The sequence below is a fragment of the Boleophthalmus pectinirostris genome, unplaced genomic scaffold, assembly GCF_026225935.1.
Source record: "Boleophthalmus pectinirostris isolate CB_2022bp ecotype Guang Dong unplaced genomic scaffold, ASM2622593v1 HiC_scaffold_17, whole genome shotgun sequence".
Taxonomy (NCBI): domain Eukaryota; kingdom Metazoa; phylum Chordata; class Actinopteri; order Gobiiformes; family Gobiidae; genus Boleophthalmus; species Boleophthalmus pectinirostris.
Window position 1 is genome coordinate 32,805,110 of NW_026571115.1, and position 17,979 is coordinate 32,823,088.

The 17,979-nt window shown below is 42.5% G+C and overlaps 1 protein-coding gene across 1 annotated transcript in view; it reads right to left on the reverse strand.

Moving 5' to 3' along the window:
- LOC110172213 (myosin-10-like) overlaps positions 1-17,979 on the reverse strand; it is a 249,049-nt gene that overhangs the window by 100,463 nt on the left and 130,607 nt on the right. The window contains exon 4 of the mRNA XM_055152335.1: positions 9,200-9,227. Within this exon, the coding sequence (XP_055008310.1) occupies positions 9,200-9,227 (28 nt within the window). The remainder of the gene's footprint in view (positions 1-9,199; positions 9,228-17,979) is intronic.

A 17,979-nucleotide genomic window follows, 5' to 3' on the forward strand; every position in this document is an offset into this window, starting at 1 on the left:
GTGCATTTGTAAGATTATGTCAAGAAACCGGGATACTCCATTTGATCATGTACACACGGATATGAGTGTCCCGGTTTCTCAGTGCGCATGTAAACGCAGTAACACGAATACTGACAGAACCGGGATATGGCTAATAACCGGGTTATTGATGTGCATGTATACGCACTCACTGACTCTTCTGAGCTTTAAGCCATGTTATAATGCTCTTACTTTCTCAAAAACAGACCTGGAGTTGTGTTTTGTTTCATTCAAACATGATTGAGTAACCTTTTATTATCAATTTGTACATCTCCAAAGCTCTAAATGCTCTGTTCCACCTCGTGATGTCATGAAGAGGTAGTTTTTAGGTGAAAAAAATCACCACCAATTATCTTTTGTTCAGTAGAGTTCGGCAATTCCACAGCTGAACATCGTCCCAATGATTTTAGTGAAGGTGTACGGAGTTTAAAAACACGGTGGAGCACTTTCTGAACCATCACATGACATCACAGGGTGTTTTTCGTTCGAGAAAAGAACTCAGAAATGCAGGGTTTGTGTGTTAAACAAGCGTGAATGAAACGAAACACAAGTCCGGGTCTGTTTGTGATGAGGAAACAACATCATAACATAATGTCGATCACAAAATAGTGTAGAATAGGAGATTTAAGACCAAAAATGAAACAGTTACAGTGCAAATATTGGCGAACCCATATTTCATCTCGCTATCGATCTAATATACATTCTGTTTTTGACGAAAGAATGAGCGTGACAAGAAAAGTGGACAAGGTAACCACATGTTTGTTGACAGTTTTGTTTCGAATGAGTGTACGACCACATGAGCTAATCTCAAGGATCAAAAACTCTAAACCAGATGATTTTGTGGTGCTCTCTGTCAAACTAAAGCAGAAGCCAAAGTACGCGGAGGTGACCACTGCTTTCACTGTGCAATGTCCCACACTTTGGCATTACATTTATCTATGTGTAGGTATTTTTCTTGATGAGAAAATGCCTCAGAAAGCTGGGTCGTCTCTCTCCAGATATGAACTGCAACTTGGTGGAGATAGATGGGTTTAATGCCATACTGAGGAACATTGACCAGACTGACAAAGCATTAACATCTCCATGGAGACAAGCACAGGGTCCCCACTCTTTTTCACTGACAAAATTTCTAAACTTTTTCCATGACTTTTTCATGACCTAAAGTGACTTTTCCATGACTATCCTAAATTCTACACATGTGTAGAACTGATCAGACTTTCAGGGCTGAATATGAAACCATTTCCACTGGTTTTATAGTTTTGTAATTAAAGAAACAAGTTCGCTGACTTTCGCTCTAGAAAACTGCTGTGCTCAAAGGGAGCTGACGCTACTGAATCCTATGTGTATCACTGATTAAGAAAATATAATTGGAGAACAAAATACAGAGCAGTGGGCGTGTAAAGGTGGTGGTGTTGAGAACAAAAGTTGATTGGCAAAATGGCATCTTGAAAATAAGCAATTACATACATTTAATTTCAAAATACCCAAAGCGCTTTACAGTTCATTGTTCATTCACTCCACACTTGGTGGTGGTGAGCTGCTACTGTAGCCACAGCTGCCCTGAGGCAGACTGACAGAAGCGAGGCTGCCAATCTGAGCCATCGGTCCTTCTGACCAGCACCATCACACACACACACACACACACACACACACACACACACACACACACACTCCACTTTCATACTAGGCAATGTGGGTGAAGTGTCTTGCCTAAGGACACAATGACAGTTTTTTTTGCCACTGGCGCCCCCCTGTGGCTTCTGATTTTCCCAGACGCAGAAATACACGACTAAAATAACATTACCTCCGAGTGTAAAAATATAATTGCTTGACTATGAAATCATAACTGAAAATCGCAAGAAGTAGTTATGAATTGATTCTTCTTTAGCAAATATATGATAAACAGGAGGGAAATGTCAGAATAATTTTATTATCCCATATTTGCTAAATACTTGTGTGATATTCTAGGCCTATGAGTTAACCATTTATGTACTTATGTTCTTTGATTTATAATGTACCAATCACTTGTCACTTGTTGAATAACCTCTGTGTGTTTGACAACTGTGTGCAGTGACCTATCGCTCTAGTGAACCTCGAGATGATTCCTCACATGAAGCCAACTCCCACTGTCACACATGCAAGAGTTATGATGGTGTCTGACCAAACCTAAGGCACCTCCTGTTTGTACTATGCATAGCTGCACCAGTTTCTTATTATGTCTTGGCTGTTTCCCCTTCCCTTGAGAATTATCGTTCTGTAACTAGGGCCTCCTAATGAAATAAAAAGAGGAGAACGGCCTTGAGTCATCAGAACGTGTGGAGACTGTTGGTTTTGATGCCCACTCTCTGCCCGTTCTCCTCGCGAGTAAAACTGAATTAATCTCTTGTCTTTCTTCTTGTTTACAATGTTTAGATAAACCTAACAGTCTCCCATCCGAGTCCTGACCAGGCCCGGCCCTGCTTAGTTTCTGAGATCTGACGGGATCAGGCTTTGACAAGCTGGTATGACCACGGGTACGGCCATTAAAGATGATTCAAACATGCACAAATCACGCCAAATACAACTTCAGAGCGTAAATGAGACGGAACTAAAATAACAAGTTCTGAAATGTCTCTTTGGCACAATAGTTCTGCAAGTTTTTTTAAGTAAATTTCTGATAAGCTGCACTATTTACATGATCTGCCTTCATTCGTTGACCCCCTCTTCTCCTGCACAGTTTAGAGGTCTGCTGGGATTTGCTGAGGCGTCTCTCCCGTGTCTCAAAGTCGTGTTTTTGGGGCACTTATCTAACGATGGCCGTGTCCGCTCCCATACGCGGGGCTGAAAAGAGGCGAGCAACAGTGCAGCCCGTCCACATGCCAGTGGCTTTAACCTAGCTGCTCATTACCACGACATTACCCAGAGCATTTTTGGAACCAGCAGCGAAACGAAGAGGGCGAGGCAACCGACTATATCTGGCCACTCACAAAGCATTCTACTGTAGATCTATTTACGCTTTAGAATAAACGTTTTTATATTACGATTTTTTATTTAAATGTGTCGAAATTCAGTAAATTCTCAACGGGCTGGTGAAATTAAAGGCGAAGATTCTGTCCACATATTTGAGCTAAATGTCTTGCCCCAGTACAGACATCCTAGTGTTGCAAGAAGCAGTTCTTTAGGTCAAATGATTAAGTCCGATAATCAGGAAGTGTACGTTAACATGATAGTTGTTACATGCTTTACCATGGCAGCGAAACTCCGCTTCTGAAAGTTGTGCAAAGCGTTTTAAAACTAAAAAATAATGCATCTAAACAAGCAAAACATGTCACTATTTGAGTATCTTTAAGACGTTAAGACTTGGATTAGAAGTGTGGCGCCCTCTGCTGGCAAACGGTGGGAGTGAAGCTTGTGGGAATGGCAAATTAGCAGCACGGTCAGATGTGGATTGAGAATGCAGTTTCTATTTTTCTATTCAAGTCATGATGATGAATTTAAAGACGGGGTATTTTGCTTCACACACTTTTTCAGCCTGTGAGCCACTTATAAAATGTCAACCAAGTCAAAATGATCGACCTACTACAAAGCCAAGTAAACTGTACTACACTTAAACACTCTGCACCACTTTTATGGACCCTCACTCACACTTTGAGAGCCCCTTCTTTAAGATACATTCCACTGGCACTTTACACAAAATTGTGAAAAAAAGTAAAGAAAGTGGGTAGGATTTTTAAACCTGGAGTTACATTCTCTTCTTGGTTTTGCACTGGGATTTAACAGCCTCTGCTCATTTACTAAACCAAGCACACGTCGTGACAAATACAGACGCATTTGTGCACTTTTATTAGACAAACTTCAGCCCACATGTCACAGTAGGTCTGTTCTGCGTTGTAGTACTGCTCTGTGCCAACACTGTAACATAAATTTAGTTTAGTTTTTGCTTCACATTTCGTCTTGCTTTTCTAATCAGCGTGTATTGACGAGGAAGCCTGTGTGTGCTGTACGCGGGGAGGAGCGAGATCGGGAAAAGGCGAGGAGCGGTGCGCTGACGTGAGGCAGATGGACAGGTAAAATATTTTAAAAGTTTAACCTGTCCTGTGATACACGGTGGTACGTGAGGGCACACGCTGTTGCGGACGAGCTGCTCACGCCGGGGGTGAGTGTGGTGATGTGCCACGCAGTGTCCGCGGGCTCCAAATGAGCGCACAGGCTGCAGAGAGAATCCCAGCGTGATCCCGCGCACCGGTAGTTTATACAAGTTTATTCCCGAAAGCAGCGGCCATAATAAAATATGATTGCACTTAACGAGTGTCAATCCTCGAGTTCAAAACAAGACCGAAACCAAGACTGGTCTCGAGTACTACGACACTATGATTTACCCACACTACCTTGGCGATCGACTTTTAGATCGCGATCAACGTATTGGGCATCCCTGTTCTACAGTCCCTGACAAAAGTCTTGTCTCTTATCCATTTTGTAGAAACAAAAGCTTATAACCTGACTTTAAATTAATTGATTGGTTTTAGAAATGTCTCATATGAAAGCTAAAACCCTCCCAAATTATGCTCAATATACTAAAATAAATTTACTTCACTGAAGAAAGATTGATCATTTAATGAACACAGAAAGGTCAGATTTTGGCAAGACAAAAGTCTTGTCGCCTTGTCATATGATGCACCCAATCCTAGATTACAGCCTCACCTGTGATCAGTTACTGATCAATCAATTAGTGGGTGTGTATAAAAAGAAGCCCAGCACATCAGACCTTCACATCAACTGCAACGTGACCTCTGACAACATGCCTAAGATCCACCCTGAGACCAAAGCGTTAATTATCAAGAGGCTGAAGACCAGATCCACTGCTGAGGTGGTGACACCTTCAATGTGTCTCAGCGTCAAATACAAAGAATAAGAAAAAGATCTGAAATGACTGGAGATGTTTTTGACAAGCCCAGGTCCGGCAGACGCCGCAAGACAACTGCTCGGGAGGACCGTTTGTTGATTTGAAAATCCAAGGCCCCTTTTCCACTGCAGCAGACTCCACCAGGCCTGGTCACCTCAAGTCCCTGTGTCAACCTGAACAGTTTGTAGAATTCTGTCTGGAAATGGCCTCCATGGTCAAATCAGTGCTCAGAAACCAGCACTAAACAAAAGGCAATTAAAAAAACGTTTGGCATTTACCAAGGCCCACAGCCTGCTAAAAGGATGGACACTGGAAAAGTGGCAGAAGGTGGATTTCTCAGATGAATCCTCGGTTGAATTACATCACAGCCGCCGCAAATATTGCAGGAGACCTACTGGAGCCACATGGATCCAAGATTCACCCAGAAAACAGTTAAGTTTGGTGGCGGAAAAATCCTGGTCTGGGGTTCCATCCAGTCTGGGGGTGTGCGAGACATTTGCAGGGTGGAAGGCAATATCAATAACCTAAAATATCAAGAAGTATCAGCTCCTCTTACATTCCCAACCATAAAAGGGTCAAATTTTGCAGCAGGATGGTGCTCCATCACATACTTCTATCTCTACATCAAAGTTTCTCAAGGTGAAGAAGATCAAGGTGCTCCAGGACTGACCAGCCCAGTCACCAGACATGAACATCATTGAGCAGGTCTGGGGTAGAATGAAAGAGGAAGCATGGAAGGCAAACCAAAGAATCTTGATGAACTCTGGGAGGCATGTAAGACACTTTCTTTGCTATTCCTGATGACTTCATCAACAAACTGTATGAATCATTGTCGAACCGCGTGGATGCGTCCTTAAAGCTCATGGAAGTCATACAAGATATTAAATATGGATCTCACAGCACCACTACTTCATTCACTGACGTTATGCAACATATTTTTGTATTTGAAGTAAATTATTTGTTAAATTTTCTGTAGGCGACAAGACTTTTGTCTTGCCAAAATCTGACCTTTCTGTGTTCATTAAATGATCAATCTTTCTTCAGTGAAGCAAATTTATTTTAGTTTATTGAGCATAATTTGGGAGGGTTTTAGCTTCATATGAGACATTTCTAAAACCAATCGATTAATTTAAAGTCAGGTTATAAGCTTTTGTTTCTACAAAATGGATAAGAGACAAGACTTTTGTCAGGGACTGTATGTGGTATTAACTGCTCACACATGATGGATTTAGATATTATCTTTTATTGTTTTGAAATTCGCAAAAAACAACAACGTATTAACATGTTTAATAAGTTTCACTTTGATTTTTGACACTCCCTTCCTCCCCTTGCTAAATCACCCCCCCTTCAGAGTGCTATCAAAACCCATGCATCCAGCTAATAAAACAACTGCACATCGAATCAGGTTTGTGAAGCTGTAGTGTACAGTTTTGTATCAAGTTTTTGTATATTTATAGAGAATTGTCGTGTGGGAACAAGAGTGACGTGGGCTTGTCCTCCTCAAGCATGTTTTTTGACGAAGAAACAACTTTATAACATGCCAGAAAGCTGAAAAAACAAAAAATAAATCGACACCAAGTCTTGAATAGAGGTGGTGACTTGAACACGTAATTAGCCCGGTCAAAAAGCTCCCACCATAATGTTCTTTTCAGGAGCCGTCTTGTTGAGCGTGTAAGAAGGGCTGGTGGTGCGGAGGGTAATTACTCTGAGCGCTACAAGCTGCAGTCCTCAGACCACACTCAGAACACACTTTAAACAGAGCCGCTGGAGCCAGAGCTTTGACACAACACAGCGGGATTATGGGAAACGGACAAGTCTGAGCTACTCACTCCTACTGCCGTGAATCGAGATAAAAAAAACAACAATATTATTAAAGGTTTTCGGGCTCGTAAAAGGTCTTTTATTGGTGTTAGTGTTTTGCTGTTTTGGCTTAGATTTGAGTTTTCAATCCATTATTCTCACCAAAATAACTGTGCGAAGATGCAGAACTTTTGCGCCGTATATGGACTGAACCAGGACAGAACCAGGTCTAAACCAGGACTAAACCAGAGCTGAACCAGGACAGAACCAGGACTAAACCAGGACTAAACCAGAGCTGAACCAGGACTGAACCAGGACTAAACTAGAGCTGAACCAGGACTGAACCAAAGCTGAACCAGGACAGAACCAGGTCTAAACCAGGACTAAACCAGAGCTGAACCAGGACTGAACCAGGTCTAAACCAGGACTAAACCAGAGCTGAACCAGGACTGAACCAGGACTGAACCAGGACTAAACTAGAGCTGAACCAGGACTGAACCAGGACTGAACCAGGACTGAACCAGGACTAAACCAGAGCTGAACCAGGACTGAACCAAAGCTGAACCAAGACAAAACCAGGACTAAACAAGGAATAAACCAGGACTAAACCAGAGCTGAACCGAGGACTAAACCAGGACTAAACTAGGACTAAACCAGAGCTGAACTAGGACTGAACCAGGTCTAAACTAGAACTAAATCAGGACTAAACCAGGTCTAAACCAGGACTGAACTAGAGCTAAACCAGGACTAAACTAGGACTAAACCAGAGCTGAACCAGGACTAAACCAGGACTAAACTAGGACTAAACCAGAGCTGAACCAGGACTAAACCAGGACTAAACCAGGACTGAACCAGATCTAAACCAGGACTAAACCAGAGCTAAACCAGGACTGAACCAGGTCTAAACCAAGACTAATGATACCCAGCCATGATTGTTTACATACATACAGATTTAAACATAGAGATAAGTACATATACAAGTACAAGTACTATATACAAGTACAAGTATATATACATAGGTAAGTAGTAGTAACTGTAGTTTTGAGAGCTTTTGTTCTGGTGCAGTCTTCAGTCCCAGTTCAGTTCTGGTTCAGTCTCCAGTCTCTGGTTCAGTTCTGGTGCAGTCTCTAGTCTCTGGTTCAGTTCTCGTGTAGTCCCTGGTTCAGTTCTGGTGCAGTCTCTAGTCTCTGGTCCAGTTCTGGTGCAGTCTTTAGTCCAGTTCTGGTGCAGTCTTTAGTCTCTGGTTCAGTTCTGGTTCAGTCTCCAGTCTCTGGTCCAGTTCTGGTGCAGTCTCTAGTCTCTGGTTCTGTTCTGGTGCAGTCTTTAGTCTCTGGTCCAGTTCTGGTTCAGTCTCCAGTCTCTGGTTCAGTTCTGGTTCAGTCTCTAGTCCCTGGTTCAGTTCTGGTGCAGTCTTTAGTCTCTGGTCCAGTTCTGGTTCAGTCTCCAGTCTCTGGTTCAGTTCTGGTGCAGTCTCCAGTCTCTGGTCCAGTTCTGGTTCAGTCTCCAGTCTCTGGTTCAGTTCTGGTTCAGTCTCTAGTCTCTGGTTCAGTTCTGGTGCAGTCTTTAGTCTCTGGTTCAGTTCTGGTGCAGTCTTTAGTCTCTGGTTCAGTTCTGGTTCAGTCTCCAGTCTCTGGTCCAGTTCTGGTGCAGTCTCTAGTCTCTGGTTCTGTTCTGGTGCAGTCTTTAGTCTCTGGTCCAGTTCTGGTTCAGTCTCCAGTCTCTGGTTCAGTTCTGGTTCAGTCTCTAGTCTCTGGTTCAGTTCTGGTGCAGTCTTTAGTCTCTGGTCCAGTTCTGGTTCAGTCTCCAGTCTCTGGTTCAGTTCTGGTGCAGTCTCCAGTCTCTGGTCCAGTTCTGGTTCAGTCTCCAGTCTCTGGTTCAGTTCTGGTTCAGTCTCTAGTCTCTGGTTCAGTTCTGGTGCAGTCTTTAGTCTCTGGTTCAGTTCTCGTGTAGTCCCTGGTTCAGTTCTGGTGCAGTCTTCAGTCTCTGGTTCAGTTCTGGCGCAGTCTCCAGTCTCTGGTTCAGTTCTGGTGCAGTCTTTAGTCTCTGGTTCAGTTCTCGTGTAGTCCCTGGTTCAGTTCTGGTGCAGTCTTCAGTCTCTGGTCCAGTTCTGGTTCAGTCTCTAGTCTCTGGTCCAGTTCTGGTGTAGTCCCTGGTTCAGTTCTGGTGCAGTCTTTAGTCTCTGGTCCAGTTCTGGTGCAGTCTTTAGTCTCTGGTTCAGTTCTGGTGCAGGTCTACCGGCTCAGACCAGACCAGTGCTCACTAAACCCATCGTGTGAAGTGAATATCTGCTTTTAATGAGCCGTTTTTTCTGGGGTTTTTTTGTGATTTATTGAACATCTACTTGCGACACTAGTTTTAGTTCTGATTAGTATCTGATTTTAGATTCGTTGGACAACTGCAGTCCCCAAAAGTCATGTAGAAAGCCTGAATAACTGAGTAAACACTGGCCTGATGACTGAGTGTGAAGTGAAAAGTGGAGGTGCTGGGTGTTTTACTCACGTGCAGAGGATGGACTGGTCCTCGCGGTCTGTGGAGAGAAGACAAACATGTGGTCAGCACGTCTCCTGGTGTTAGCACGAGAGGAGAGTAAGCAAATCGCACAAGTTTAAGCAAAACCCATGTGTCTGGTGCGGCCGATACGAAACAGAAACAACAAAACACACGGACACACTCACATTTGTACGATTAGGAACAGACAATCGACATTTCAGATACGTTTGATGTGACGCCAGATTTGTGGGACAGCTGGAATATTCAGAATGAGTCTGGCGAAGGCATTGATGGGCAAGTTACTTTAAAACTGTAATTTGTTATTTATGACTTGTTTCTGTCATTTCAAAGTCATTCGTTTCATTACAATATTACTGTGTTTAAAACATGACACGACTATTGTTTTACTTTTAAGTGACTCTCACCAAAATAACTGTGAAGATGCTGAACTTTTGCGCCGTATATGGACTGAACTAGAACTAAACTAGGACTAAACCAGAGCTGAACCAGGAATAAACCAGGTCTAAACCAGAACTGACCCAAGTCTAAACCAGGTTTAAACAAGGATTAAACCAGGTCTAAACCAGGTTTAAACAAGGATTAAACCAGGTCTAAACCAGGTCTAAACAAGGACTAAACCAGGACTAAACCAGAACTGACCCAAGTCTAAACCAGGTTTAAACAAGGATTAAACCAGGTCTAAACCAGGTCTAAACCAGGACTAAACCAGGACTAAACCAGGTCTAAACAAGGACTAAATCAGGACTAAACCAGGTCTAAACCAGGTCTAAACAAGGACTAAATCAGGACTAAACCAGGTCTAAACCAGGTCTAAACAAGGACTAAATCAGGACTAAACCAGGTCTAAATCAGGTCTAAACAAGGACTAAACTAGGACTAAACCAGGTCTAAACAAGGACTAAATCAGGACTAAACCAGGTCTAAACCAGGTCTAAACAAGGACTAAACCAGGACTAAACCAGGTCTAAACAAGGACTAAATCAGGACTAAACCAGGTCTAAACTAGGTCTAAACAAGGACTAAACCAGGACTAAACCAGATCTAAACAAGGACTAAATCAGGACTAAACCAGGTCTAAACCAGGTCTAAACAAGGACTAAATCAGGACTAAACCAGGTCTAAACCAGGTCTAAACAAGGACTAAATCAGGACTAAACCAGGTCTAAATCAGGTCTAAACAAGGACTAAACTAGGTCTAAATCAGGTCTAAACAAGGACTAAACCAGGACTAAACCAGGTCTAAACAAGGACTAAATCAGGACTAAACCAGGTCTAAACCAGGTCTAAACAAGGACTAAACCAGGACTAAACCAGGTCTAAACAAAGACTAAATCAGGACTAAACCAGATCTAAACAAGGACTAAACCAGGACTAAACCAGAACTGACTCAGGCCTAAACTAGGACTAAACCAGAGCTGAACCAGGACTAAACCAGGTCTAAATCAGGTCTAAAGAAGGACTAAACCAGAACTGACCCAGGCCTAAAGTAGGACTAAACTAGGACTAAACCAGAGCTGAACCAGGACTAAACCAGGACTAAACCAGGTCTAAATCAGGGCTAAATCAGGACTAAACCAAGTCTAAACCAGGTCTAAACAAGGACTAAACCAGGACTAAACCAGGACCAAACCAGGTCTAATCTTGGACTAGAACTTGGACTCTAGGACCGCCCCTGAGAGTAGGAAGTAAAAGCGGAAGAGAAAATTATATTTGGGCCCATGCGCCAAAGAGCACAGGCCACTGAAAACAACACGATAGTTCTATGGTTTATCGACGCTTTCCAAAACTTTCATAAACCCGAGCAGCGTTTCGCCATGACCGTAAAGCCATCAACGAATAGCATGCTAACCACAAACTTCCTGATAATCGCACAATCTTTATAATTAGGTGCAGACGGTTCAGAGCGGACTTATTTTGACTTCAAGAGCTGCGTTTACAATATAGCCGAGTTTCATTGTTGACAAAAGCGCGCGTTGCATGCTGGGAATTATTTTGGTCGGCGGCAAGAAACACTAATTCAACATGACGGACGGAGCGCGAAAGCACGTAAAGGGTATTGATCCCGGTTATTTATCCACTCTAACGGCAGAGGACCCAAGACCATTTGACCAGAAATCGGTCATAAGCATCGACGGACGACAAATCACCCTTTTCAACCCCGACAAAAGGTGGAACAAACCGAATTTCTTGTCAGAATCTTCAACTACCTGGACAAATATTCACTTCGGCGATATCCACAATGACTTGGTGGAAACTCCTGGGTCGTTCACAGCAGAAAAGATGAAAACCTCCAAGAGTCTCGATGTGTTGTTGAACTTGTTGGAGTCCACGGTTTGCTAGGATCTTCTACGTTTCCTCTGCGGATGTTTGAAAGACATTTAATTCACCGTTAGCGGTTCTTTTCACTCAGAATACGAAAAAGACATTTTCCTTCTTCCGTGCTTCTATTTGTGCATCCGATAATGCAGCAGGAATTTACCATTATCGGGGATAAATATGCACTGTGTTTGACGTTACCGTGTTTCTTTCCTCCGACCAAAATATTTCCCAGGGCTTTTAATAACAATGACGTCAGCTGAAACTCGCCTATATATATACTGGAGAAAGACACATTTTGGTCAAATATACGAAAAAATAAATGGGATACAGGCGCTTTAATGGACTCTACTTTACTTTACATGCTCCGACTTTAAACCGAACAGTTGTAGCGCGTCTTGAGCGTATTCCCAGTCCGTTCCCGAGGTGCGTGTGTGTGTGTGTGTGTGATCCGTGTGGTGTGTAACGGTCACAGACGACAGGCAGGCTGTAACGTGAGCCCCGGCACCTCTCATCGCCGCCGCATTAGCCCCGGACCGCTGCGGGGGCTGACCTCCGCGCTCCAGAGGCCTCCCGTGGACTACAAACAACTACAAAGGACTACAAGACCCACAACGCCACAGGGGGCGACCCGGGGAGCTACAGGAAGGATTTTATGGAACGGTTTAAGATCGGTCGGAAAGTTAAACTGCAAAAAATCTTTTCTCGTGGAGGGTCTGGTCTGTCGTGCTTGCTTCGTCTGGAATGTTCCACAGTAGGGCATTAAACCTTTCTATCACCATGGAGACCAAACCGGACCAAGTTACAGGTCAGATTTGTGGAGAGGCGACACCGCTCACAGTCAGAACGCACGTTTTCGAGGTGTTTTTGAGCAATAAAACCACCTGTGACTGAATAAACGTAATGTAGAGTTGCTTAAAGTCATACTGCGGAACATTCCAAGCACAGCAACGACGTCTCCATAGAAACAAGCAGGTGATGGACCCTCAACCAAAAAGTTACACAGTGTACTTAATTATTCACCACGATGAGTTTCTAAGCGCTTCTCACAACTTTCAGAAACCAGAGCGGAGTTTTGTCATCACGGTAAAGCTAACTAGCATTCTAATCATGTACTTCCTGATTATCGGACATGGTTACACGCTGCCATTCCGACATACCGCTGCTCCGACACTGATGTCTAATTGCCGGAGTTGCGGCATTTCCATTTTTTTTTTTAAATCAAATGTCTCTGCACTTCCGACTTTTATTTCCCTTGTTCGGACTGGCGGCGCTTTAGGTTTTTTTTTCAACATTCCACCAAGAGACAGACAAGAGGATTATTACGTTGTGGCGGTGCTCTTTTCATCTTTTCAGGACAATATTTTCAGGAACCGGCGGCGTAGGAGGCGCAGTGTGTAGTCCTGGTTAAATTCTAGTTCAGACCTGGTTTAGTGCTGATTTTGACCTAGTTTAGACCCAGTTTAGACCTGGTTTAGATCTGGTTCAGACCTGGTTTTAGTTCTGGTTTAGTCCTGGTTTAGTCCTTGGTTTAGACCTGATTTAGATCTGGTTTAGATCTGGTTTAGTTCTAGTTTAATTCTGGTTTACACCTGATTTTAGTCCTCAGTTTAGACCTGGTTTAGACCTCCTGGTTTAGACCTGGTTTTAGTCCTGGTTTAGACCTGGTTTAAACCTTGTTTTACTTCTAATTTTATTCCTGGTTTTAGTTTTGGTTTAGGCCTGGTTTAGACCTGGTTTTAGTCCTGGTCTAGACCTGGTTTAGACCTTGTTTAGACCTTGTTTTGCTTCTAATTTTAGTCCTGGTTTTAGTCCTTTTTTTAGTCCTGGTTTTAGTTCTAATTTAGTCCTGGTTTTAGTCCTGGTTTAGTCCTGGTTTAGTCCTGGTTTAGCCCTGGTTTTAGTCCTGGTTTTAGTCCTGGTCTAGACCTGGTTTAGACCTTGTTTAGACCTTGTTTTACTTCTAATTTTAGTCCTGGTTTTAGTCCTTTTTTTAGTCCTGGTTTTAGTTCTAATTTAGTCCTGGTTTTAGTCCTGGTTTAATCCTGGTTTAGCCCTGGTTTTAGTCCTGGTTTAGTCCTGGTTTTAGTTCTGATTTAGTCCTGGTTTAGTCCTGATTAAAGTTCAGCTTTAGAGACGCGGTCCACGTATACAAGGCAAAAAAAGTGACGCTCCAAACTATGAGTAGGACGTCAGAATGGCGCCATCAAAGAGTTTTGGAATGTGGGCACGTCGGAATGACAGAATGTCGGAGTGACGGTCTGTCGGAATAACTGTTGTACCTCATCGGACATTAAAAGACTTTCTAATTAGACGCCAACAGTTCACAGACTTATTCTGATCTCAACAGCTTCTTATACAACCTACAGTATCTGTACTGGGCCAACACAAATTTCGCTCCAAAAAATGAAAAAAAATGAAAAAAAAATCCCACATCTGCTTCGATTGTCTTGAAAATGTACACATTTTGTTAGCATTTACACTAATTTCAGCACAATTCTCTGTGTCAACAAACCAAAGTAAACGCTTGTACATGTGGTAGAGTTTTGTAATGAGGCTCTGATGTTCCTGTGGTCGGGCGCTTTGTCATTTACTCAAACAATCCTGGTTTTTCAGAGTTTTGTGATGTTTGGAGGCTAAAACTAACTCTGCTAGACTAGAACTAAACCAGGACTAAAGTAGACCTAGGACCAAGTGGGATCAGACTAGAACTAAACCAGAACAAAACTAGATTTAGGACCAAGTGGGAACAGACTAAAACTAAACCAGGACTAAACCACATCTATGAAAAACAAGTAGGATTTGACTAGAACTAAACCAGGACTAAACTAAATCTAGGACCAAGTGGGATCAGACTAGAACTAAACCAGGACTAAACTAGACCTAGGACCAAGTGGGAACAGACTAGAACTAAACCAGGACTAAACTAGATCTAGGACCAAGTGGGATCAGACTAGAACTAAACCAGGACTAAAACTAGACCTAGAACCAAGTGGGATCAGACTAGAACTAAACCAGGACTAAACTAGACCTAGAACCAAGTGGGAACAGACTAAAACTAAACCAGGACTAAACCACATCTATGAAAAAAAAGTAGGATTCGACTAGAACTAAACCAGGACTAATGTAGATCTAGGACCAAGTGGGATCAGACTAGAACTAAACCAGGACTAAAGTAGATCTAGGACCAAGTGGGCTAAGACCAGAACTAAACCAGGACTAAAGTAGATCTAGGACCAAGTGGGATCAGACTAGAACTAAACCAGGACTAAAGTAGATCTAGGACCAAGTGGGATCAGACTAGAACTAAACCAGGACTAAACCACATCTATGAAAAAAAAAAAAGTAGGATTTGACTAGAACTAAACCAGGACTAAACTAAATCTAGGACCAAGTGGGATCAGACTAGAACTAAACCAGGACTAAACTGTAGATCTAGGATCAAGTGGGATCAGACTAGAACTAAACCAGGACTAAACCACATCTATGAAAAAAAAGTAGGATTCGACTAGAACTAAACCAGGACTTAAACTAGATCTAGAACCAAGTGGGATCAGACTAGAACTAAACCAGGACTAAACTAAATCTAGGACCAAGTGGGAACAGACTAGAACTAAACCAGGACTTAAACTAGACCTAGAACCAAGTGGGATCAGTCTAGAACTAAACCAGGACTAAACTAAATCTAGGACCAAGTGGGATCAGGCCAGAACTTTAACCAGGACTAAACTAGATCTAGGGTCCCTCACGATTCGATATGCCTCACGATACAATATTTTCATGATACGGCGATACTTGTGGCTCTTGATATTCTGTGATATATTGTGTGTGGTTTTTTTTTTAGAACCAAACACATTTTAGCAACGATATTTATTTGTTAAACCATTTCTTGTGCAAAGTGAATATGAAATACATCTGTTTTAATTAGTTCCGATACAATTTTTTGGGATCCGATATGATACTTTGCCTTAGTGTACTCACTGATACTGATACCAGTCCGATACCATAGTGCACGGGTGGCAAACATGAGGCCCGGGGGCCGGATCCGGCCCTCCAAGACCTTTAATCTGGCCCTTGGCTGATTTTCTACTAAAATATTTTAATTATATTTTCTATTAAAATCTTGTTAATTTTCTGTGGTGTTTATCACAGCAGCGTCTCCAGCGTCTCTGTACGTGGCCCCTCCCACCAGAGCAGCACAAATGAAGACTTGTCTCTTTCCAAACGCTCTTAAAGGACGATCGTTTTGACTGTTGACCGTGACACCCTCATCAGAAAAATGTCCAACATGAGAAAAGTGGAGCCGAGTGCAGGATTTTACAAGAAAAACTGACTTATTTACATACAAGTTAATGTTAAAACATTGTGTTGAAATTGCATTTTTCTTAAAGTTTCAGGTTGTTCATAATATTATAATATTTTGTAAAAGAAAGTGTTCATCAATTCAAAAAGATTTCTGTAATAGATTTGTGTTTCTCTGCACAAATATTTGAACTTATTGTTATTTTTGGGGTCATGAGTTTTTTGATCCGGCCACTTTGGGATCAAAATAAGTTAAAGTAAACCGAAGATCACTACTACATGATTTTTCAGTTTTTAACAATTTTTAAATGTGCAACAAAAAGCGTATACCACAGATATTTTAAACCTCTGATCTCAAAGACTGTTGCATCATCTGTGCCCGTCACTCTGTCTGCCCCCTAATACTGTGTTTGATTGGATGATGTTTGGTGGTTATGATCTGTCAGAGCAGCTCACAGTCGCAGAAACCACACACGAGGAGCGCAGCAGCTTCAAAATCGCACACGAAGACACAAAATGTCACCCCACTCTGTCTCCTTGAACTCGTTTGTGGCGGCCTTAAGGTTACTCAGTTCTGTTACAGTACAAGAGCAAAAAGTAAACTTACTACAAGGCTATCTCTAAAGAAAATCTAGAAGGATCAGTCCATATGAAATCAGACGAAATCAGAAATGGTCATTCTTTCAAGTATTCAGGTTCAACAGTTAGTTTGTAAATATTTGCTTGGAGTAAATAAATCCTGGACCTCAAAAAAAAAAAAAAAGAGCAGCAACTAAATGTGAGATTTTGGGGGCCCACACCACTCCCCTCAATAAAGATACTCAATATTTGACAACAGATTCAGAATCTATGACCCAGACTCCACAATAATACAAATTTTCAGCTTCCTACCTCTATTTTTTATGAAGTTATGATCTCACAAAAATGCTTATAAATTAAAACCTCTGAAAAAGTGTCCATGGCCCCAAAATTTCAACGGGCCATAACTCAGGAACAATTGAAGGAATTGAGCTAAATTTTGAGATTCTTTCATTTGGTAATTTAAGAAATTTTTTGAATTTTTTTCAGCCAAATCTGAGACGGCTCATAGGGGAGATTCCTTGAAAACAAATGATTTCATACAGACTGACCCAGAAGAATGTGTTAAGAGTCAAATATAGAATGATTTTGACCATAGGCGGTGCTGATTTAAGCATGTATACTTTTCTAATTCATTACTTTCTAACGCGGTGCCTATAAAACCAACAGTGGGGCCTGTATAAAGACGCTCATCCTCGGAGCAGATGGGTGATTCTGCAGAGTAAATAAAGTCAGAGTTGGCGCTGTTGCTGTTGTCGCTGTTAGTTTTCTGGTAAGTTGAGCATCCACACCAAAGCGAAACGAAGGTATCAAAGAGAAAACACAAATGTCTTTTCTGTCATTATCAGCATGTTTTAAGAGTCTGCAAAGCCTTCATAGTCTGTGGTTAAGGTTTTACCAGTCAGTCTTCGTTCCTACTCTCACCTATGGTCATGAGCTCTGGGTAGTGACCGAAAGGACGAGATCACGGATATAAGCGGTCAAAATGAGTTTCCTCCACAGGTTGGCTGGGCGCTCCCTTAGAAATAGGGTGAGGAGCTCAGTCACACGGGAGAAGCTCGGAGTAGAGCCGCTGCTCCTCCACGTCGAGAGGAGCCAGTTGAGGCTCGGGCATCTGTTCTGATGCCTCCTGGGCGTCTCCCTCGGGAGGTGTTCCGGACATGTCCCACCTGGAGGAGGCCCCGGGGAAGACCCAGGACTCGCTGGAAGGACTATGTCTCTGGGCTGGCCTGGGAACGACTTGGGTTCCCACCGGAGGAGCTGGAGGAAGTGTCTGGGGTGAAGGAAGTCTGGGAGTCCCTGCTTAGACTGCTGCCCCTGCGACCCGGCCCCAGATAAGTGGAAGAAAATGGATGGATGGTTAAGGTACTGATACCTGAAAAATGTACGGTATCAGAGCTTGTGCCAATACCAGTATCAGTATCAGTACCAGTATCAGTATCAGTATCAGTATCAGTATCAGTATCAGTATCAAAACAACCCTAATTTTAATCTTCAAAACAGTGAATATGTCATGTGTGTTGCATAAACAAGTTTCCTTTCACTAAATAACCAACAAAATTGTAGTGCGG